This window comes from Oxyura jamaicensis, chromosome 9, assembly GCF_011077185.1.
Source record: "Oxyura jamaicensis isolate SHBP4307 breed ruddy duck chromosome 9, BPBGC_Ojam_1.0, whole genome shotgun sequence".
In the NCBI taxonomy this organism is placed as follows: Eukaryota; Metazoa; Chordata; class Aves; order Anseriformes; family Anatidae; genus Oxyura; species Oxyura jamaicensis.
Genome location: NC_048901.1, coordinates 23,519,393 through 23,542,962, shown reverse-complemented (window position 1 = coordinate 23,542,962; position 23,570 = coordinate 23,519,393). Strand labels below are relative to the sequence as shown.

General features: G+C 49.5%; 1 protein-coding gene across 3 annotated transcripts in view; it reads right to left on the bottom strand.

Moving 5' to 3' along the window:
- The window catches only part of PPM1L (protein phosphatase, Mg2+/Mn2+ dependent 1L), a 66,360-nt gene extending 42,796 nt beyond the window's left edge, over nucleotides 1-23,564 (bottom strand). Inside the window, exon 1 of one of the 3 annotated variants that reach the window (XM_035334098.1) lies at nucleotides 22,888-23,564. In XM_035334098.1, the coding sequence (XP_035189989.1) occupies nucleotides 22,888-23,286 (399 nt within the window). In that variant the 5' untranslated portion in view covers nucleotides 23,287-23,564. Of the gene's footprint in view, nucleotides 1-10,494; nucleotides 10,688-18,706; nucleotides 18,728-22,887 lie in introns of those variants that run through there. The other 2 variants (XM_035334099.1, XM_035334100.1) reach the window with 2 other exon arrangements.
- Nucleotides 23,565-23,570: the final 6 nt, after the last annotated feature.

Below are 23,570 nucleotides of genomic sequence, written 5' to 3'. Positions count from 1 at the left end.
AGCATTGACGATTTTTTCGAGGCTAATTTAAAACAGTTCTCGTAAGGTTAATTCAGTTCCTCTCTCTACTGTCTCTATTTCATTTCTGGTTCTCCAGCCATGCAGCTTAATCCCTTGCTCTCCAGATTCTTTATAAAATTATGTGCTTACCACATGGATAATCCTTATTGACAAGCCACCCACTGAAAGCAGGGCTAGATTCCTAGAAGGCTTATACGAAAAAACAACAAAACAGAACAGCTTCTTCAGGCCCTGCAAACAAAACTTACAAAGGAACAATAACAACACCCCGCTATTATTTCTAGGATGGCGTACTTTGAGGTATAATTGATTTTGCATGGAATCGATTTGAAAATTACAGGCTCACTGTTTCTTGTCTTAACCCCTTCAAAACGCTGCCTTCGGAGCCGGTTGAATGAATCCTAAGGAAATTGCTGCTCTAAAATTTCTCTGAGCCTTTAGAACTGCGACATCTTCGCAGCTTTCAGCCCTCAGGTTTGTCATGTGAGGCTGTTTTCAGCGCATGCAAGGATTTCTCATCAATTTGTTTCTCTCTGTCTCTCTAGCAGCTTGAATGCCTTCTGCCACACAACACGGATTTAACACCTCTTTTGGGGCTAACTCAGCAGACGGAAGCACAAAGCCACCCTCACCGTGTTCCCTGCTACTTCCACAGGCTCTCCTATGAACGAAGCGGTGATGAAGCGCTACTCCTCGGTACGTTCATCACAGAAGGTCTGTCTTCACGTTTTATAAAACCAAGCCAGAGGAGACACTCCCCTCTGTCTTTAGGAACACGACGAGCCATCTTTCTTCCTTTCAAAGTTACATGAGTACTTCTTTGGGGACCGACAGCTGGTCCGAACCAGACCTACCAGGTTCCCCCAGCTGAATATTTATAGTGCAGCCAGACAACGTAACCTGCATGGACAAATAAACACACCACCAGCCTCCAGAATTTGCTGGGTCATGGTCACCACAGGTTTGAAACGAAGTGCCGGAACAGTTTGAAACAAAGGTCTAAAGAAACTTTCTGGAGCTCAGATGAACGAAGCCAGCGAACACCGTGCCCTGGAGTGGGACTAAAGCAGCGCACGGAGAAAGCCAGCAGCAAACCGCTGCCGGCTTCTCACCACACCGGGTTACCCTGCCCGGCAGGACTGGCTGCCACGCTTCTCGGAAGGCCTGCCTTGGCTGTCAGCTCCTTTATTGGCATTATTTTAGGAAATTCGGTTATTTCCCTTCCGGTTTGCTCTGCCTGACTTTAACCATCGATCTGAAGCAATCAAGGCTCTTTCTTCAGCACCGGTTACTGAAGCCTGGCTGCCCACCCGTGTTCCGTGCGCACCGAAGAGCCCGACGGCATTAACCACACCTGGACAGGCAAGGCCACACCGTGCCAGAGCCAGCCCAGACAATTCCTTGCCTCAAAACTCTCCAGCCCCCAAAGCAACCATTCGAAAGCTCCGGTCCCTCGAGGCAGGCAGGCAGCAGAGCAGAGCTGGCTGCCCCCCAGCACCCCACGCCCTTGGCGCAGAGGAGCGGGACAATTAACCCACCCTCCGTGGTGCAGGGCCGCGTGGTGCCTGGGGCCTTCTTCCTAAAGCTTGCAGCTGTTGTTAGGGTATCTGACTTCTCTCGCTAAGTTTTGCTAAGCCGAAGAGAAGACACGAAACAAACAGAACGTCTGCTTTTACATTGAAGGAATTAGAAATGCACGAACGCAGCGGAGAGGATGCCAGGCAGGTCAAGCTGCACGAAAGGCAAGTTGGAATCGCCCGTGTTTCCAACTGCAAAGTGAAAATAAAGCACAACACTGAGAACCTGAGGGATGCAGCCAGCGAGGCCAAGACAACAGGAGCTACCTTACCAAACAAATATAGTAAGGTGTAATTTCACTCGGATCGAAGTCTGCTGCTATGGGAAGTGCTGGCTCAGAGGAAGGCAGCACCTCATCTCCAGCTTCAGCTCCTGACTCAGCTTCTCGCAGTGACACAGCCAGGACAGCAAACCACAACAAAATCAGGACGACAAAACCAAGCGCTACCCAGTAACTGCTACTCCAGCCCCAGGCGGGCAGTCAGTCCCGTTTCTGCTCTAACCTCACAGCTCTTCTAGGAACACGTAGCTCCATCTTAGCCGCCTCCTGTTGGTAAGACACGACCGCTTTCTCTGTAGGAGCACAGCTAGGAATAAACCACGCGTTAACAGTAAGAACACCGCACAAACTCCACGCTGCACAGAGCGCAGCTCTCTCCTTAGCTGAGCGACGGCTTCGTTACAGGAGGATTAGCTCACCACAGGAGAGGCGCACACGCCAAGGGAGGAGTCTCACCCAGAAGCCGTTCTGCACGGCAGCTCGGGGACACCCCGGAGGGGCCAGGCTGTGGCACGGCACCGGAGTTCTGTGGCCTCCGTGACAGGACGCCTGGAGGTGGTGCCCAGAGAGCCGCGTGCCTCCTCCGATTGGATTTACGGAGCTCCAAATAGAAGGCTTCACAAAGCTGTGTTTTACTTGCCTTCTAACGGCTGGAAGGAGAGGAGCAGTGCTGTTGCTCCTGCTGCCAACGTGCGTTAGCTCCAAAAGCGCAGCAGCTACTTTTAGCTCCGAGCCCTCAGCTCCAGCCCCCACAAAGTTTCTCCTCTCTGCATTCTGTCTGCTGTGCTGTTAACTCCGCGATGAATATTAATAGTGCCTCCGAGGAGATTTCTTCTGTCTCTGCTACCCCCAGCCCGTTAGGAAGCGCTTGTAAACCTGCGGTAAGAGTTTATCGATTCAGAGACGAGGAGTTCATTGTGCCCCCGTACAACGGGTGCGCACGAAGCGTGCACGGCAGCACCACGTCAGTCACCGATCCCACCTCCTTCCCAGGAAATGCATGCTTTCACGGGACACCAACCACGGCTGGCTTGTGCAAATCACGCAGGGAAGCACCACCGCTCGTCTCCCACACCTCTGCAATGTTTCCGAAGAAACAATTACTTCTGCCGTAGTCTCAGAGACGGACTCAAAACCAGAAGCAGGTTACCAGCCAAAAGCAGACGCAGAAAGGAGAGCGGGAACGCAGGGAGGGGGCAGCAGCAACGAGCTGGGACACCAAGGCCAGAGGAGCTAAGCTTACCCTCGGAGCCAGGGAAGGGCTTGGGAAGAAGCTTTTGAATAGGAAAAATATAACCAACAAGTCACAGGTGTAAAAAATACACTGGAAGACTGGGTGGGGTAGAAAGCAGGTGCTGAAAGGCAGAGAATGAGTCACAGAAGTACTTGTACCGCAAGGATCTTAACCTGAGGCACTGCCTTCAGAAGGCAGAGCAGGTTCTTTCTGCCAGGGTTGCACAGAAAAGCAAGTGTCTGAAAGTACAAGCTTCGTACCGAGAAACCCATCCAAGCAGAGGTCCCTGCCCCACCTTCCCTTTCATGCTGGCTCTGGCATTAGTTCAAGCCTGCAGCCACCAGCTGGGGGTAGAAAAAGAAAACTTCTGCCAGTTTAGCTTCCTGAAGCCGCTCTTGACAGTCAGTCGAGTGTCAGGGCAAGAGGAAGGCAAGGTCTGGGCCAGCAGCAAGGGGAAACGGCCTCCTTCAGAGCAGCCTGACCGCCCCGCCACCACATCCTGGTTCCTACCGCTGAGCACCTCGGCGTTCAGCAGATGAGCTGTGATACACATGCCCGGGTGAGAACTAAAAGCCGCCTTCCCAGCCCCGCGCAGGGAGCAGCCTCATTTCAGCCTGCGCAGCCGACAAGCTGCTAAGTCCTTACCAGGCCAGCACCTCCGGGGAGCTGTGGAATTAGGGATGGCCTTTTTTTGTTGTTATTTCAGGAGTGAAACTGTGGAGGAAACAAAGCCCTTGGAGATTTCATCTAGCAGCGAGACAGGAAACTTCTACCTGCGGTGTTTTGAGTCCAGAAGGAGAAAACAAGCGGGGTAGGCAGAAGGCAGCGATGCCTGTTGAAAGGTAGGTGCAGTAACCGAGGATCTGCTCAAATCGCAGCAGCTGGCACAGAACAAAAGGAGTTGATCCTTTGGGGACTGGGCACCTCTGGCGTCAGGCAGAAGGGCAGGGCCACAGGACATTTAGGAGCGTGTGGCTGAATGGTCCCACGGCCACGGAAAACACCTGGAGAAAGGGAAGGGAAGCACAGGGAACGGGAGCTCCCCTCCTGCAGGCAGCCTGCCCTTGCACTGGGTTGGGTGAAACAGGAAACACTACAGGATTTTAGGACCTGTATGGCGGTGTAAAGTAACTTAGTGCAAACGCATTAAATGGTGCTGGCATCAGCCCGCCAGCACCTCTGGATACAGCTGAACACTAAGAAAATACGGACTGCAGCCTGGGGAGGTCTGGTTCGAGCTGGTTTTGATGAATTTGAAAAGAAAGAGCAGGAAACTACACATGGCAGATTTCCTGCTAACACCCGCTCTAACCTCACACCGCACCCCACACGGGAGGTCGGTGCTTCGTCACCGCATCCAGAAGCTGAACTGTTCTGCCACAGTTGGTTTCTGCCCCCCCCTTTTTTTTTTAGAAAAAAAATACACACCATAGTCAAAGGAAAAAGTATTGATCCCATTGAAGGCTTTCTAAGAGATTTTCAACAAACTTTTCAGCCCCGCCAGGGCATTTTTCTTTTTCCTAGTATTAAAGTATTCCTGCTGCAGGTGTTTCTCCTTCTCAGAGGCTGAGAATACCAGGATGAGCACCGGAAAAGCAAACGACTGCCGAGCCCTCTCTGCTCGCTGATGCCGGCGGTTCCCACACCTGCCTTTCTTCCACGGAGGCATCTCTGACAGGCCGACAGTCCAGCACAGCGTTTTGCATCAGCTGGAAATAGGTAACTCAGGAACCATTCGCTCAATTATTTTTTTAAGTCCCCCAGTGACTTGTACCATCTGTATAATGCTGGGGCCTTTCTGATAAGGCAAAGAAGGACCTTTTCTTGGACAACTTGTATAAAAATGTAAAAACCCTGCCTTGGAAGAAACGTGTATTTAATTTCATGTCGAATTAAGAATACCAACTGGAGCTCCACGCATCACAAAGAAAGCAAACCCATCCTCCTCGCAGGGTAGTCCCAGGGCACGGTTACTCGGGCCGATATTCGAGCATGTAGTCCCCCGGTGGAGCCCCTCTGTGCAGCTGCAGTCCCAGAACACAGTAACACGTCTCCTGATTATAAGCAGAAGTCCAGTGCAAAGTAGGTTTGGGTTTGTTTGATGGAGGAGAAAAAGCAGAGTAACAGCACGTCAGGTCAGGCAGCAAGAGAGGCTAGCAGCAGACCGCCCTGAGAGCTGTCCTGCCGTGGACATCTCCCGCGACTAGAGGCAGTCTCGGAGGGGAAGATGTTCAAACAAAAAAGCATGCATGAAAAAATCTACACGGTTTATGGCTGTTTGGAACTCAGTGTTGTATGATTGTTATGCTGTGCTTATTGGTTCCTCACTGTTGTAGCTATGGAAAATATTTTGAGATCTCCTGGAACACGACTACTGTTTTTTCGTCTTTATTTAACCGTAGAGCACTGAAGAGAAGTGCCTGTGTCCAGTCAAAACATCACCAAATTACAGATGAGCTCTGTTTCAACTGCTTTTTTCGCTTCTTGAGCAACAAGATGAATGCAAACGCCTTTAATTTCTTCTCCCAGACAGACTTGCTCTGCTAGCAAGTACCCTGCAGCTTGCAGCGCAGCTGTAGAGGGCATTCCCCCAACGTGCTTTTCTTGTCCCTCACACCCTGCGGAGACAGCCACACTTTCTTGGAATAAAGCAGCCCAGGTGGTAAAAGAAAGAAATGTCTCACCTCAGCATACAAAGCCTTCCACCCAGAACCACCCTGCTGCCTGATTTCTGCCACGTGGCTCCAAAATGTAAAAGTTGCACGTTTTGGTGCAATAAATAATAAGCAGGCTCAGACCGAAAAGCTGTAGCTGTTGGGGGTGAACAGCCCTTAGCCTGGGGCAGAAGTTTCTCTTCTGCCCTCCATCACATGTAGAGCCAGATTTGCAAACTTAACTGTTGAAAATGAAACCGTTCGCTGAACTCGGGAGGCCACCAATGCCATCAGTGGGTGCCACGGGATGGTCCTTACCCCAAAAGCAGACTGAAGCATCCGGCTGGAGAACACTCAGCTCTTGGGACTGGGGAAATGAAATAACCACAGAGCACAAATAGGACTGGGTCCAGATTTTAAAACAGCGTTATTTGCTCTAAAGAGAAGTAATTTTCTTAAGACAGGATTAACTTTAAATGGGACTAATAAATCCAGTAATAACACAAACATCCTTTTAAAGGGCACATTTATAACGGATACTCAAGATGTTTTGTAAGCAAGATGCAGTTCCCGCAATGCAAGGATTACCAAAACAAGTTTTCATGTGTCACCACACCATCTCTGGGGCTCAACTTCCACAACAGCTGCTCAAGCTCTGCCATACCTCCTAACACAGGACAGAGATACGTTAGAAGTTTCCTATTTTTCACATGGAATAATCTAAATTAACAAATCTTCAGGAGCCTCTTGTCTAACAAAGACCCAAAGGCCAGTAATGCTCTCAGACTCTTCATCCTCTAGACATTTCTTCTTGACCGCTCCCTTCCTGCCATTTAGCTCGGACCAACCCTGTGGACGAGCAGCTGTAGCCCTCAAGCTGCAGACTTCCCCTGAGATGTCCTTTCTCAGATCGTGAAACGTCACGATGTTTCCTTCAAGTATTCATCTTTCTGCCAAAGAAATCGCCATCTTTTCTCTGAGTCGGGATAAAACCTTTATAATTGGGTTACATCTCACACTTTACGTGGGTTTCACGGGCTGCTTTCCTGTGTTAGTGCACATTAGTTCAACAGTCTTTGAACCGGCTCCCGCAGAGCGAGACTGCTGTCACCGAGGCGTTCCCTGCCCCAACAAATAGCTGTCATTCCAGTCGGCTTCTGTCAGCCGAGCAGGGGCTGAAAACACCAGCTGGGAGAATCAGGAAAGGACAGCCCACTAGTCCTGGCCATCCTGACAAAAAGCGAAAAGGAGTTCGCTGCAGCTGCACAACGCCACGATTCCTACCCTCTCTTTGTTCTTCCTCATCTCATTCTTCATAGGCTCGTACACCGCAAGTCTTCTCTCTCTTTGGTCTCAAAGTTCAGTTTCCATTTCATCTAGACGAAGGCAAAAGGCAACTGAAGAACTCTTGAGAACTTTAATCTGCAGCTGGAAAGGCAGCAGTCACACCAGGATTACAACCAGGGAGCGATGAATTATTCCGCCGACATAAATCTGCAATTTTTACCGGATGGGCAATTTAAAAAATGTGTGAACTTCTCCTTTAGGGCAGTTAGAAGCACCCTTTCTAAAGTGGGAGCAAATAGTTACCCAACAAACTCTCCAACCTCCTCCTTCGTTAAATCCCACTGCACTGATGCTGAGGCTTACAGCTCATCGGCTCGCAGAGTCCAATCTCCAAGCTGCACACCCACAAGAAATGACAGCAGAATGTCACCAGTCTTAACCATACACACACATAAGAGCTTTTGTTTCAAAGATGACCTCTTCTAGCTATTAATAACACCTCCACTAAATACCCTTTGGGCGTATAAAACATTTATGGTTATTATCTGCTTTCAGCTTAAAAAGAGCAGCAGCATTTTGGAGCCTGACCTCACGCCGTTGACGTGTACACTCCGGCCAACCACGCCGTGCATTCCTGCCCACGCCTGAGTTATTAAACGAGTACGTACGCAGATTTCTTGTCCAGAAAAACAGGAGGAATTCCTAGCACTGATGGAATCCAGATATAGCGCTAGCTACTGCTTCGTGAGCTTCTCCGGCTTCCGAAAGCGCCTAAATCCAGATTGTCAAATTCAGGCTGAAACTCAGTTTCAAGGCAGGATAAAAGTCTGCACCTTAATAGCTGTATATAAAATAACAACCCTAATGCCAACAGAATAAGTAATTAGCACAGAATTCCCTCGAACAGAAAACAGCACTTTTATCATCTCTTATTAGCTAGAAATCTCCATTTCAGCCTAATGAGCAGGGTTTCATGCGCACACATCAAGCATTAAGTCCTGTAATAGCCATCAAATATTTTATTTAAGCAGTTAAACATCTCAGCTTTGGGGCTGAGTAAAACGACGAGGAATTAATAGGTCTGGAGGAGACAGATGATGTATTTATACCGCAGATACCCTATACCACCGCGCTGAAGTGCCCATTTTAAATAGCTTCTTTGCATGTCTCTACGTGTGCCTGTTTTAGCACTGTTTTAGCTAACTGGGCGCAGCTTTGGCGGGCTCAGAGCACCGCAGCAGCTGCACAAGTCATGGTGCTCAAGCTAGTTCAAAGCAGCTACCACACGTCGCTGCCACAGCAGTGCCTGTGGTCTCCGAACCACCAGAACCTGATAGGACTGCGTATTCCACCGCAGAATTCCTCCTCTCCTTAAGGACGACTTAAGGTGAGTGGTGTATCTGTTACTGCCTCGGGCTTCTGTGCAAGATGCTCTTTTCCCCGATGAAGAACTCGGGCAGCAAAGCAGGAGCTGGCTCTGTGCAGCCCCTTAGGTACGCTACGGCAGCACACTGTGATCAGATGAGCGATACTGAAACCTTCACAACTGCATTTTTACATCTGACTGCTCTGTCACCTCTCTCAGTGCAACCCGAAAACACCCAGTGATGCACAGGACGATATTAAAAGTCAACGCATCTTGCTCGCAGGGCAGCGTCCTTCCTTCGCTTCTGTCCCAAACAGTGAAGAGCTCAACATCGAGAGCTTTGGAAACAGCGCAAGGGAACCAAGCAGGACTGACGCCTAAACCTCAGAAACGTCTCCTTGCGGCGCCTTGCCTCGGGAGGGGCGGGAGCAGGAGCAGCAGTCGGTGGCCACGATGATTCCGCACACAAACGAGCGCACAGCAAAGCCGGCGTCCATATCTTGGCTCGGCACCAGGGTCCTCTCCTGACCTTTGTTCCAACCTTTGTTTGCAAGCTGGAACAGATGTTCTCAGCCTCACTGCAATGAATCAAGAAAGCAGCTAATGGGCTGTTTTTCGCTGGGACGGAAAGGAAAAGTAACTTGCCTTGTTTCACTGCCTTTTTCAACCTTCCCTCAACTCTCACTTTGGACTGATGAGACCTTCAGTTCCCGTCCCTTGATATAGTAAGATTTTTAAGCTATGAATAGAGTCCCACAATGCTGTAAATTCTCCTAATGAAAGAGGAAGATGGCCATAAGAAAAGCTGCGTCTATGTCTCCCGTTTCAGGTCCATCAGCCGTGACTCCCCACGTACCTGACAGCTGTGTGAGCCACGCACCACGCAGTTAAGCCCATCACTACTTTGGGCCCTTTGTAATTCAGCTGACAGCTGATTAGTTCCCCTTTTTTCCAAGTTCAGGCAAATAAGAGATCATTAACACGTTTACTAATTGCAACTGGTTCAAGTTGTCTCAAATAACGGAAATTATTGCATGTGCAATAGGAATGTCCCAGAACAGGGACCGGCAAAGGGCTGTCGGACATCAGGCAGGCGAGCTGCCTACGGTGGATCCCAGGGCTCTGAGCACCCTCCTGAAGCGCAGGGAGCTCCAACAGCTCCTAAGGCAGTCTGTGCGCTTCTCCAGTTTGTCAAGCTATGACACCACAGCTAGAGGACAAAAATGCAAAGCACTTACGGAGCACTGCTGGTGCTACCAGACTTGTACAGCTCCCTGCAGGCGTCTGGGCACCTGTGCACGCCGGTGTGAATCAGAGGCCAGAGCGTTCAAAACCCGGATGCGAGGAGGTGCTCGGACTCCTCAAGCACGTCGCTAGGAGCTGCGCTCTGCAGGACTCTGCTTCTGCAGAGACACATCAGGGAGAACAGCTTCCCAGGGGTGTCGTGCCTCATCTTCAGCCTTCAAAGACAGCTTCATGGCAAGCTCTTGAAGTCCAGCGTTTAAGTTCTTGGGCATTCTGGTGTAATGGTAATGATGGAAGCAGACACGGCAGCAGGGGGACAATCTGAAGCTGTGTACTGGAGCATCTGTACTTCCTGGCAGCCCGCAGCCTGGGCATTAGCTCACTGCTACCACTAACAACTTCTCTCTACAAAATATTTATGGATTTGCTCCTTTCAGGCCCTCACTCAGCCTCCCTCCCCCCTGCACCTCACTGATCTCACTGCACACATCCAACACCTGCAGGTCATTTCCACGGGCACGGAGCTGTTCGAGCTAGGGGCCTCAGGCAGCAGTAAGAACCCCGACCACCTGGGATATGCGCATGCTTTTGTAATTTGCTTCATTTGATTTCCCTCCTCACGTGGCTATATGGAGGCACGGAGACCCTCAGCCCCAGCTGTAATTTAATTCCCTTTTACTGTTCTCAACCCATCCTTCTTCCTTGAAACCCTCCTCACTGCTTAGAGCGATCTTCTTGCGATAAAGAACTTCAATTCAGTAAACATCAGGTCAGTCTTGAGTGTTTTATCAACATAACTAAAAGCCCAAACCAAACCCAAACAGATCACACTAACCGTACTCCTTCCAGCCTCCACGTTGCTGCTATGGTCACAACCCCAGGCTCTTTGAAGCTGGTCTCCTGGATCCAACGCAGCAGCTTCCAGAAGGTGTTAGTCCTGCAGGGCATTTCTTTAACTCTCCTTTCAGCACCAGAAAACAGGAGGGAAGAAGGAGTACTGCCTCGGGAGCCCAAGCTGCAACACCTGCAGTCGTTAAATTGCAAGTAGTGCAGTTGCTCGCAGTGACTCTCTTTCATGTTGCTCAAGAGAGAGCACATTATGCCAAGTTTTCAAGCCCTGCCGTTAGCTCCCCACACTGAAAGACTCGTGTTGGCAAGGAAAGAGAACACCGTGTCCCCCTTCCAGAGAAGCAGGTGAGCACCATGGTGCAGTTCAGCTTCTCCCCCTAGGCAGCACCACAGGGAAGGCCTGGGAGCTCTGCGAGCCACCCCAGTTGGGCAGCAGGGATTAAAACCAGCTACATCCCAGCTCCTGACACTGCCAGGCACACCCCCTCGAGCTCCAGAAGTGGCCGATGAAGTGCCAGCCTCACAGCGCCCACACGGGATGAGTTCCCGGGAGCCACCGTGAGCTATGGGGTCAGGCAGCGGGCCGGGAGCTCACTTACAGAGAACAGCTGCGCTCCTCACCCTCGTCCCGTCTAATAGAGCCCGTCAGCTTCGCACATCCGTGCCTTGTTATTTCAATTAGCTCTTAAGCCAAAAAATCTGTTTCAAAACAAAATGCTGAAAGAACTCATTTAAAATACGACAGAATTAAATGTTCTGGCATCGCACAAACATTTCTTTTTTACTTGAAGTATTTTCCTCTTGTTTGTCTAGACAGAACAATTCAGGAAATTCAATCCGACCTCATTAGTGTTAGCGTCCAGGCCCAGGAGAGGATCTCCTACTTATCCACCCTGTTCCGTACTGCTCGTTTTGCTTTGTAAATCAACCCGTGGCTACGAGAGCTCAGCGCTAAGGCACTGAGCAGTGCTGGGTGAGAAGCCCCAGCCCGCTCAGGCAGCCCCAGGTTTACATCAGAGCTGCTCACAGGGCAGGGACACAGCAGCACCGTGCTCTGGTACGAAAGGCGACCCTCACGACCCATGGTGCTGACGTGGAGAAAGCGCTGATGCTCCCAGGTCTTAGGCACCATTATTTTCTTGATAACCATTAAGAGAAAAGCACCTGAGGATTGCAAAAGGCAGCAGGCACGTGATACTACATTAAAAAAAACAACACAGCCTGGAAGCTACGCAGTTAATGATGTTGGTGCCTGACAGAGAGCAAAAAGGCTCGGTTGCACCTGGGGGAGAAAAGCAGGGGGACTCCCGGGTTCTATTTTCAGTTGTATTGCTGACTTGTAGCAGACCAGCCAAGGGACATAAACAGAAATTGAAGCCTGTAAAGTGATCTGAAAACACCTGTTCACAGTGGTCTCATGTTTTCTCCCGATATACTTTTGAAATACTTCAGATCAGAAGCGCAGCCAGGTAAACTTAAAGCCCCCGGGACAGACAAACCACTAAGTTTGCAGCTTGTATATAAAAATAATCTCAATATTAAACAGTGTTTGTCACTCAAATTGTATTCTGCTCTCCCAATCAATTGGGAGTGCTGGGAAGCTCAGTAACAAAACATTCCAGTAAAAATCTCTCTGCACCGTAACAGGTTTGAGGTTGTGTCCTTTCCCATTATTCATCAGCATGACTCTCATCTTCCTTACAGGCAGGTTTTCCCTTAAGAAGAGATGCACAACCCACATGCCAAAAAAGCTTTTAAAACTTAGGTTTGAAACAACTAATTCCAATATGCAGCTGGATCCGCTCTCCTTTGGCTCTTCTGCCTTGGCACTACAACCTTGTTTAGTTTATTAGGAGCAGCTATGTCAATTGCCAGTCTTGAAAATTTACATGACTACTTTAGAATATACAAACTCCAGCTCAGGGAACTTGAAGTGTGGAGAGCAAAACCAACACATCCCCAGAGCCACGCTGAGTTAATCGGAACGTCTTCCCAGTGAAGTGCGATGCGGACTTGGGCCAGGACGCAGCTGCCATCCTGCCCGGCTGGGCGCCGCGAGCACGCAGACGAGCGCTGCTCTTTTTGGTTTGAGAACATGCTTAAGAATAGAAACCGTCGCCTGAATAAGACAGCTAATTGAATTAACAGGTTATGAACTGTACAGGTTTGCCTCTGGAGCTTGGAGAGAAGTACGGTTCCTGAGGTCGTAGTGCCAAGGTGCCGCCTTCTGCCAGAGCCCCCAGGACAGAGCCTTCGAGCAGATTTACACCAATACTCCATCAAAGAATACCTCCGGGGATGGCAGGCTCTCCAAACCAGGAAAATGTCTGGGGTTTTTGAAATGATGGGCTGTCTTACGATCATTCTCCCCGAAGGCGGTAGGTTAGCTTGACTGCAGAGAAGTACCTCCAATTCTTTTCTGTCCTGTTGTAATTTGAGTTAGAAATGGAGCCTGAGGAGACAGTGCCTGAGCTCATAACCAACAGTCTGGCCACCAAGTCCAGGTTTCAGGAAGAGATGCTTGGTAAGAACACCTCCAACACAAAATCAACCTTTAAAGTCCCCAAAGTATGTCTCAAATCAATTCACACTCCACAGCATTAAACCATTTAACACAATTAGTTCCATTAGCAATCATTCTGTAGCTCCTAACAAATGTAGACACATTACTTGGTGTCTTATTTTTCTCCTGCTTCTATTTACAGTTATGATACCCACACAAAAACAGGGGGAAAAAAATCTCGAAGAAATTGATAGCACGTACCATTCCCCTTTTCCCAAACAATGCAAGATACAGATAACGCGCGGAAGTGTATCAGGAGATGTAATTGCTAAAATAAATACCAAGGCAAAAAAAGAATTCGCGTTGATGATTTAAATGCTTGTCAATTTAAACCATCACAGAAAGTGCTCATTTAATGCACTGATTGAAATAATTCCATCCTGGAGGCAGGAGATTGCTCCTGCCCTCAATGTTAAAAATAATATCGTCATTAACCTCAGCAACAATTTTCTAATTGCCAAAGATTACAAATCTTTTATGTAACATTCATCCACTGAGAATTCAATCGCTCTGCTTTGCCTTTCAAAGCCACTGCTGGAATAGTAGTTGTAAGACAAGCCCCCTTTAAAAAGGAAGAGTCAAACTTGAGTGATGCATTTTGTATGAAAGCACACAACGTTTATCTTCTGCAAAATGGAAAAGTTTGTCACATCCATCTCTCGGCGAATTAATGCAGCACCTCACGTTCTATTTATGCGTGACACATAAGCAAAAGGAGGGGCAGCTTGGAGCTCTTCTCCGACGTTTCCGTGCCAGTTGGCACTCCGAGACCGGCAGCTGGTCCCACATTTTGTTCCCTAAGTCCCGAGCAATAAGGGCTCTCAATACGTGCCAGCAAACCAGTGACCGTCAGTAGAAACAAAGAGGGCAAAGTTTAGTTTTCAGAGCAGCCAGAGTTATAAAACTGTTAGTGCTCTTTCAAGAGCCATAAAGAAACGCAGCCAAAACGCACACTCATGTTCTCTGTTCCTCTCAAACATGAACAGAAAGAGAGAAACCAGCATTCATCCTAACCCCCCGCAATAACTCTCACACACGCATCTCCCAGGTTTTGGAACTCGGGCAGCATATAAATAGTGGTACACTGAGAGTGATTTTCCTCTGGCTGCCTGACAGCCTTGCTAGGGGTGTTATGAAACGTACCCACCTCCCAGCAACCTGCAGCTAGGGCAAACACACGCACACTGCTCTCCCTTTTCCAAATGCACGGTTCAGGGGAAGTTTAGGCAATGCTGCCGTCCACACGCAGACTACGTGCGAATAAATCACGTTCCCATTTAAAATGCAAGTTTAAAGAAGTGCGAGTGAGCCGTGGCACACCGGAGAACTGCGTTACGGACCGGGCACTTTCACTTAGCGGAAGAAATGTTTCGTGCCCTCCAGCAATTTTCTGTCTGGTAGAGAATGAAAAAGTAAAGAGATTTATTACATTAAAAAGCGTATTGATTGAAAGCGCTACTTTACGACAGTTTCAGCTATTAGAGCAGAACTTAATAAAATCAAGTGTTTACCCCTGAAGGGGATTTTGGAAGAGAAAAAGAAAGCTTTTTTAACATTTATGACAATGAGAACATTTGCAAGGGATAACATTTTAACACCGAAAGTAAATGCAAATAAATGTTCATTTCTCCAGGGGAGCTTTGAGGTTTGCCGACATGACGTGCTGCGGATAATTGCGCTGGGGTTTAGCAGTTAAGACACGTACTTTGATTGTCTGGCTGGAGATGTCAGCTGCTCACACAGCTGTGAATCAGACAAGGTCGGAGATGATGAGAGCCAGCAATGTTTCAGCATCATAATCAATTTGTATCAGCGGCAGCGGGCTTGGAACTTGGTGCTGCCACGCTACGGCCCCCAGTGGGCACAGTGGTGCTCCCTCCTCCCCCCTCCTCTGCTTCAGCGCTCATCTGCCGAGAGCCCTACCTGCACCCAGCTCAGCACCAGCTGCAGCCACACGCCAGCTACCTTCCTGGAATGGCACTTCTACGAGAGCAGAAAACAGTCTGATTTTCTGTTCAGATTAGTTCATAGCCTGCACATGACTCTAAACTTGAAAGCCTGGTCTCAAGAAGCATGTTCTGTTCTTTTTACTTCTTGGATGTGATCGGGACAGTTCACCTGCACCAGATTAGGAACAGTTCTGCCATCTAAGTATCAGGCGACGCTGGCACAGCAGGGCAGTGACTTCAGCTACCCGTTACACTCTCACTGGTGTCACCTACTCATCCTGGCTCAAGTATTTATTACTATTCTGGCACCTTCAAACCTTTTTTTCCTCCAAACTGTAACAAAAAATGACGTGCTTTTTAAGCTAAACTGCTTTCAAATAAAATCTCCACGGTAAGTTTTAAGCTGCTGTTTAACACAGCTAAATGGCTGGAGCGAAAGCACACCACTGCCCAACCCAAACGCTCTGCGGCTTGCAGCAGCTGCTGACTCTGCCTAGAGCTCCTACCAGCCCGAGATCATGAGCTGTCTGTAGGTGCATCTTTGTCAGCACGGAAACTTCCTTCTGGACTTGTCTTACGTCTTCTTTGTTGTCACGTTACGTTCAGGGTGAACTGAAACTCCACAGGGCTAATAAAAACAGAGGGCCATTAAATCTTCATGATGATCTTTTACAGCGAAGATCCCCTGGGCAGGGAGCTGGCCACCAGCCAGGGAAACCGGTCTGTCCTGCAGGGCTGCTAGCGAGGCGGCGGGGCTGGCGAGGGAACATCCATCACGCTGAGAACACGAGCAGGGGTCAGCAGCCGAAGGGACGGCAGCCACCGAAGCCGGCTTTGAGCAAGAGGAGCCTCGCTGGCACCTGCTGCCTGGCTGCAAAGGCACACAGGGAACGCGTTCCCGAGCTCGTTACGGAGGTTTGCACATCGAGGAGCTTCTAGGAACACACAGATCACGTTAAGCAGCACGGATGTGCCACATGGCATGAGCAGCAGCAGCTTGCCTTACCTTGGCACGCTGCCCCGGGGGCGGGCGAGCACCCTGGCAGAGGCAGCGACTGCTGAGGGCCCCTGCACAGCTGCTGCCGCGTCCGCCCAGTCCTGCAGCAGGGCACGCACGGGGTCTGCCCCGGCACAGCCCCACGTTGCTGCCACGGGCACAGGAGCACAGCTGGAGGTACAGCATCCCCTAAACGGGTGCAGGTGTAAGCTTCACGCGATGCTAGGGACGCCTGGTACAAGGGTACAGCCACAAGGTTATCTGGAGGGCAGGGAACGGGAGCCAGGATGCTTCCCTCGTGGAGGCACAGAGCAGGGGGGCGGCAGTAGGGTCCGAAAGGCAGAATTTGGGTTGGGGACTTCACTGCAACCTGAAGGTTTTAATGAATTTGGGAGAGAAGTGGAGCCAGAGGCGTATGACTTTCAGTGCGTATTTATAGCAGCTGCTGCCCTTAAACTAGTTCTGGGAGCTCTCATTTGAAGGCCGTGGATTCAAACCAGAGCTTACACAACGTAAGCATTTTGTTCCTTTTTCTGGATCCATCGGTGTCTGCGATGTGCTTAAAACGAAGAGCAAGCCCTGAACGCTGAGGTTCAAGGACCAGAACTGTTAGTGCCAGACACCTTTTTAATGCCTTTTGGGTCACAAAACACGACTGGTCTCGTCCAGCACCACTCCCAAGAGCTGATTCAGGGGCTCCTGGTGCCAGGGCAAGGCACCTCAAGACACGAGGGTGACAAGCTACTGCCTGCAGCTTCCCTGCTCCAAAGGCAGACGCGGAGCAGGGCAGATGAAGAGGAATGGCTCTGAAGGGTCTCGAGAGCACGGGGAAAATTAGAGGTGCCCGAAGCAGTGCGTGGAAACACAGCCACCAGCACGGGGCTTTACTACAGGGCAAGGGCAGCTGCAGGGAGCTGCAGGACTGGGCAGAACTGGGCGGCAGCAAAGCACAGCAGCCACACACCCGGATTGTTTACAGAGCTCAACTCCAGCTTTAAGATTCAATTCACACCATAAATATTTGGATCTCCCTAACATCGGGGAGGAAGGAGAAACACTCTTCAGGTCTGAAAGCGCTGCTGAAAACAGGCAAGTGCAGACCAAGCGATCCGTCGGAACTAACCCCACGACCAGTGTCAGTTTTCTTCCTCTCGCAGTCACACACAAAAGCGTCCAAATCCCTGACCTGCAGAACTGCTTCCACCAAACTCCCACTGCTCCAGAGCCATTTGTTTAGGCGGGACAGTGTTACCACGGGGTCTCAAGTTAAAAAGTATCAGGCCCGCTCACATCGGCGTTCGAACATTCCCGTCCCGCAGCTGTGGCGACGGACGAGCTGCTGAGCACTCGGCCCGGAGCAGGAGCATGCACACGAACACTTCCCACGGACCGGTCGCCGTTCCTGCAGCTCACTGAGAAACTTCAGCGACCACTCATAATCTAAAAGCATCTGTGGATCAAAACTGATGTAATTAAATCAACAGCAATCAGCTGGCGGCCTCCGTGCCCAGGCGTGGAAGCAGCGGTTCAAGCTAAGCTGGCAGACCACATTTAAAATTCATCAACTTTTTGGTTTTTATCAAAATTGAAAAAGATTCAATTCCACGCCCGGTAATACAGCCGTGAATGACAGCGGGAAGACTCCCTGTTTCCAATTACACATTTTTACACCATTTTAATCAATTTTAAGTCACATTTTTGCAAAGTAAATGAGAACACAGAGCAGATCTAAAAATTACACAACCGTGGTCTTGTTGGGTGAAAATCCTAACCCTGTAAGGCCACATCCAAGAATCAGAATTTGGGTAAAGTGAGGGAAATGAGAGAAATGTTCCCATGTATCGTTTTGGTTTACATTGTAGGCCACTTGTGTGGGATTTACATGCTGATCTGAAATGTGTGTATCAACATGGCTTCACCTACGTAAAGATTCATTCAAACGCTTGGGCATTTTGCAGAGGATTCTTCTTAAACTGAAATTACTATAAAAGGAAAACCAGCAGTAACCCCAGCTGTTTCCTTTTTAAAACTGCAAAGCTTCAAAGACTTCACCTTTACAATGAGGTTACAACATCCGCAGAACCTCAAAGCTGTTGTTTCATTTATTCTTACGTTTCTTTTTTAAATATCAAGCCATCAATCCATAGCGGCCTCTGCTCAGAAGTACCACAGACACATTTGCATCGCTAAGTTTGCTTGAGTAGTTCTGTATCAGAGGAACAGGTTTTGAGCTAGCTAACAGATCCTGATTAAAAAAGAAAAGGAAAGAAAGAAAAAGTAACAGAATTTTCAGCTTTCTCTTCCCAGCATAAATACCTTTTGCTGTTAGGATCAGAAACAAGCCAAAGCAAAGCAAACAAACAACCCAAAAACAAAGCCAAAGATGAAGTCATTCACTTGTTATTAATTCATACTCGGGCGAGCGTTTCCTTCCAGCTGGCAACTAGCATCTCCACTTAAGCAGAATAAATTTCCCCCCTCAATGCCTGAAGAGATGCCGTTTGTCGTAGCACGGCCTATGCACATGAGAGCTCGGGTCTTCAGTCTGTGGAGGGGTGAAAAATCCCCGTGCACTGGCAGGAACACAAGCAGCGACTCGCAGGCGTGCAGAGCCAAGAGGAGCCGCTGCCACACTCTGCAAGGGTGACTTGGGGCTGCTGAGCTCTCCCATAACCTCACCCACCTGGCAAGCACGCAGCGCGCGGCGGGCTCGCTGCAACACGGCTGGAGCGGTGCCATCTGCCCCGGGCTCTACCTCAGCGTTCTCGTTTCCATAGTCTCAGACAACATTAGGAAGGGCTCTCACCATTATCTTCTGACCTTTTTTTTCCTCTTTTGGTAAGTTAATCAGTAACCACAGCCTTCTGCCAACAGTTCGTGCTTCTGATTTCAAGGCCCCGCGGCACAAAAGGCTTTGCAAGGTTCTGTAGAGTTGGAAACTTGAGCCATTTATACAGCAAATCCTCTCCTTTCGCTTTTAGGCTTCCCAATCGTTCCCTACAGTGTGAGTCAAAAGGTGCATTTCCCATACCGCGACACGATATCCACAGCTCTGAAACCAGCTGTACCAGGCACAATGCCCTAATCCACATGCACAGGTTCACAAGGAGCAAGCCTTGCCACATCCCTGCCTAAGGAGGCTACTAGACAGAGCAAGGCACTTTTTATGAGCCAGTCACTCAGCTTTAATTTCTCTCCGTGATGATCGACGTCAGTTTACAACTGCAACAAGCGCAGGCAGCACAGAAGGCACCGTCAGTAGCGTTACTTTAGAAGTCTTCACCTCGTGGGGCTGATAAAACGATCTGCCATGTAGCCACAGCCATAAGACTGCAGATGGCAGCTGAGCCGCTTCGTCCAGCACTGAAATCTCAGTTCAACCCAGTGCTTGAGCCTTGAATATCTCCGAAGAGGACCCTGCGGTAAATGCTAGTTAACGTGGTTAAATCCTTCTGATTAAGCATCCCTTCCCTTTGGCTGCTCAGCTTTCAAGCTCATTGGGTTTTCTTTTATCATTTATCTAGTTCGCCACTTCTCCAGCTCCAGACAGCCCCAAGACTTCTAGATAGAGAAAGAAAAAAAGTGTGCAAGACATCTTAAGCTTTACAAAGAGGCTGATAACAGCCCAATGCTTTATTCGGTTCTGATTTGATTCCAAGCCACATCACCTTAGAGATTCCTTTGACCAGAATCATCCAGGGAGGCAACAGGCAGAAACTTTTCCTCGTTCCTCCCAAGCCTGCTTCTTTGCCCTCCACCTGCACTGCTCAACCTTCAAGGAAAAGACAAGCTGACTCTGTAAGGAAGGAAGCCTGCACTGCACACCATGCGTCAAGCCTCACCTCTAAAATACGATTCCCTGTTGCAAGTAATTGCAGCAGCTCGTCAGATTGCTAGCTGAACGCGGAGCATTTGTAATTCCTTTTGTCTATCGCTTTATCAAGGCAGCCACAAACGGAAGTAAATGGCTGCCAACCTATTAAACTGTAAGGTGGGAGAGCAAATGATGTAAGAGAAGGGTAGAATTTATGCAAAAAGTTGGCAGTACTTAAGCAAAACCCAGAAATCCTCACAAATTAGCACAACGCACTAATTCGTATTATTTGAATCACGCTTCTCTCCCCTTCCACTTCGCCCCGATACGGCAGGAACTAATTAACGAGGACACATTCCCTTGCACATCGACGGAAAGTGTTCATTTAGCATCTCATGCGCGGCATTGTCCATTTGGAAAACATTTTTCCACATACAGAACAATTTGTTTCACATGCAGCTCCGCAGATTAGCCGGCCTTTGTTCTTTATCTACACACAGAGACATTTAACGGGAGCGCGTAGTGAAAATTTAATCTTTACAAAGACTTTGCTGCACATGAAAGTAAAGCCTTCCACACAGTCATTTATCTCTTTTACAAAGATAAAAATAAAATAAGACATCCAGAAAACCAGTCCAAATGGAGGCTTGAAGTTCGGTATTATGTGCTGCGGATTAAATACGGCTCTTCAGTTCTGGTCTTTCTTTTCTCCCCCCTTGTTTCTACTGAAAACTGTAAAATCTGCTTAGATAAAACCCTATTTTCCATAATTTGTTTCTGCCCTATGGAAAGCACACGGTTCATGCTTTCCTGATCAGTTTTGCATGAAATCTAAAAGTAGAAGCGAGTTACGTCCCCAGTGACCAGCCACCTATCTCTCAGTGGCTGCAGAGGCCACTAAGAACATCCGGAGATTTTCTGAGAAACAGAAACGAGAGATACGACAACTTACATTTGAAAAACATTAACTTGAGCAAGATTTGGAGAAAGATCTGCGAAGCCCTTCACATGACAGGCCTCTTCTAAAAGCCTCACACTTTGCCACTGAATCAATTAGAACAAGTTCTCTGAGGACTGGGAATACAGAAGAGAACTGAGCTTTCCACGGGTCTCATCTTAACACTGTACCAGCTTTTATGGCTGTGGTTCCAAGGTCCATAACAAAAGGTTTCTGTGTGTGTACAGATACATAAACATACGTATACAGGGAGCACATTCTTGTCATTTAGCTATTCTGTGTTAATTCGGGGTCATTTCATATACTGAGTATGCAAGTGCGGGGCAGGTACACGTATGATACAGAACAAACTAAGGGTCGCTCCTCCACAACGCCAAAGTCTGCGTGTTTACGCTGTACTGTCTGTGACCAGCTCAGAACGTTGTTTAAAAGCGTGACGCGGATACTCTTGCAAACTTGTTTTGGCTGATCAGTTCAGACAAGGAAAGCCGACAGTTTAAACAACCGGGAAGGCGGCACAAGACACGACACGAGCACCTTCCCGACCAAAGCCTCCGAAAACACAAACGCCAGATGTACCAAACACGGGCACCCGAGGTTGCATTCCTTGATGCGAAGACACGCAGCAGTTTGAGATATATATATATCCACGTTTCTACCGTTATTCCTCAAAGGCCAAGGAACAGTGATCTGGCATGAGTGTGCCACTAAGAGCTGGCACAGCTGTGTCCCAACCAAAAAGGAAACCAGGGCTCAAACACAACCAGAATTTTTAGGAAGTTGGCTATTTTCAGTGTCCAGCATGTTTGCTTTATTTTAAAGGGGACAAAATGCTAGGCACTGCAGGACAGCAGTGTCACCGATGACTCCCTTCACAACTGTGCAGGCAACAGAAGAGCTTTTTTATTACGTGCCTAAGGCCTGGATCCTTCAGGCAGCGCTCAGGGGATAAGAGGGACAGCAGCTGCCATCCTTGTGCTCCATTAGCGTCTGCTCACTGCCAGGGCTGTTTTGGAAGGACTTTATCTGCTTGATCTGTGCAAGCAGCTGGAGGAACACCCAGCCTCTCGTGCTGTACAGCACATGCAGCCTCACCCCTCTCCTCGGCAGGAGCACTTACGTGTAAAACTTCCCCCTTCCTCTCCGTCTCCCGTCATCCTAGCAAAGCCCTGAAGGCAATTTCCTACCTTGCGTAAGGGATGCCGGAGCTCATGTCAGACAGGGAGCCGCCGCCTCGGCATTTCTTTGCCACGGTTATGAAGGACGTGCTTTGTGCTACACAACAAGCTAAGCGGCACGCTCCTAAATGGAGAGGAAACTAGAGTTTCAACATTTGTCATCTGAAATAAGTGAGGGGCTCCTCACGCTCTAACCCTCATTGCACAGCACAGCCTCAAGGAAACCACTGCCTGAGAAGTTGGGGGTTGCACACCAGAAGTTTCCCAATGACAGCGTTCCTGGCTTTCCACTCGGAAGGGGAGCAGCACTCCAGCACAGGTATAATTAGGTTAAAACCACATGCAATTCATAACACAATGCTCATTCTCAGTGACTTGCTGGTCTTCACGGGAGGGTGAATTGCGGAGAAGACAGGCACGCAGCCCAGCTCTAAGGCTGCACACATGCCGTGCTTTGAGAGGACGCTCCTTTCTAGCGTGGCGGATGAGCACAGCTCCTGACAGGAGGGGGAGACTAGCTCTTTGCCAAAATCAGATCACACCACACTTCGCTGTAACAAAAGATGCCTCCGGGGAGTTCGTGCTCATCATCGTTATTCCATGCACGTAAGAGCCACCTTCAACGGCTTTTACTTCAATTAAACCTTTACTACTGCAAAGGGCAGAGGGGGTGCAAACACATTTACACCACGCTGATCGTGGAAGTGGTAATGAAAGAGAAAGCAAATGGAGTATCTCTCTCTCTGTATTCAGAGAATCTTCCCCCCCACGCTACCATTAAAGACTAAAGGAACAACCCCCCCAAACAACGTCTTGAGATAAACCCGGAAACCTCACAGGCAAGGACATGCCCGTGTCCCTTGCCCTATAACCCTCCTCCCCCCACAACCATTTTTTTCCAGCTGAGCACTTGCCTCTCCTCCGTGCCCATCAAATATCCCGAAGATGGAGGGGTGAGTCTTGTTCACCAGGTCGGTGATTACTTCGAACCTGTCCTCCATGTGATCCCTCCGGCCTTGGATGGAGTAGACAGCCACGTTGTGGCTCTTGAACTCCCAGGTCTTGGAGAACTCGGCATCCAGCACATCCAGCCCCCCGAGCCTGTCATTCTGCATGATCTCGGCCACCTTGCCCTTCACCATCTTCACCGCATCCCTGCTGGACTTCACGATGGTTTTCACCTCATCCGTGTGGAAGAAATAACTCCACAGGGCCAGGCTGATGCACAGCAAGAACAGGGTCTCCGGTCTGAGCAAGAAGTAACGCATGATCCGACCCAGCAGAGACAGCAAAGTCATTGTATCCTCTATCATTTATTATCGGCACCGGGTATCCCCGCACCATGCGACGAGCGCCCGGGCGGCCGGGCTGGGGCTGGGGGCGGCGGGTTGGGAGCGGGGGCTGCGGGCTGGGGGCTGCGGGCTGCGGCTGGCTGGGGGCTAGGGGCTGGGGGCTCACCGCATGCTCGGCCGGGGCGCAGCCGGCGGGCGGCCAGCCCGAGCCCCGCTCCCCGCCGCTGCCTCCTCCCGCAGCCGGCCTCGTCCCGGCCCCGGCCCGGTCCCGGTGCGGCTCGGCCCGGCCCGGCCCGGCTCGGTCG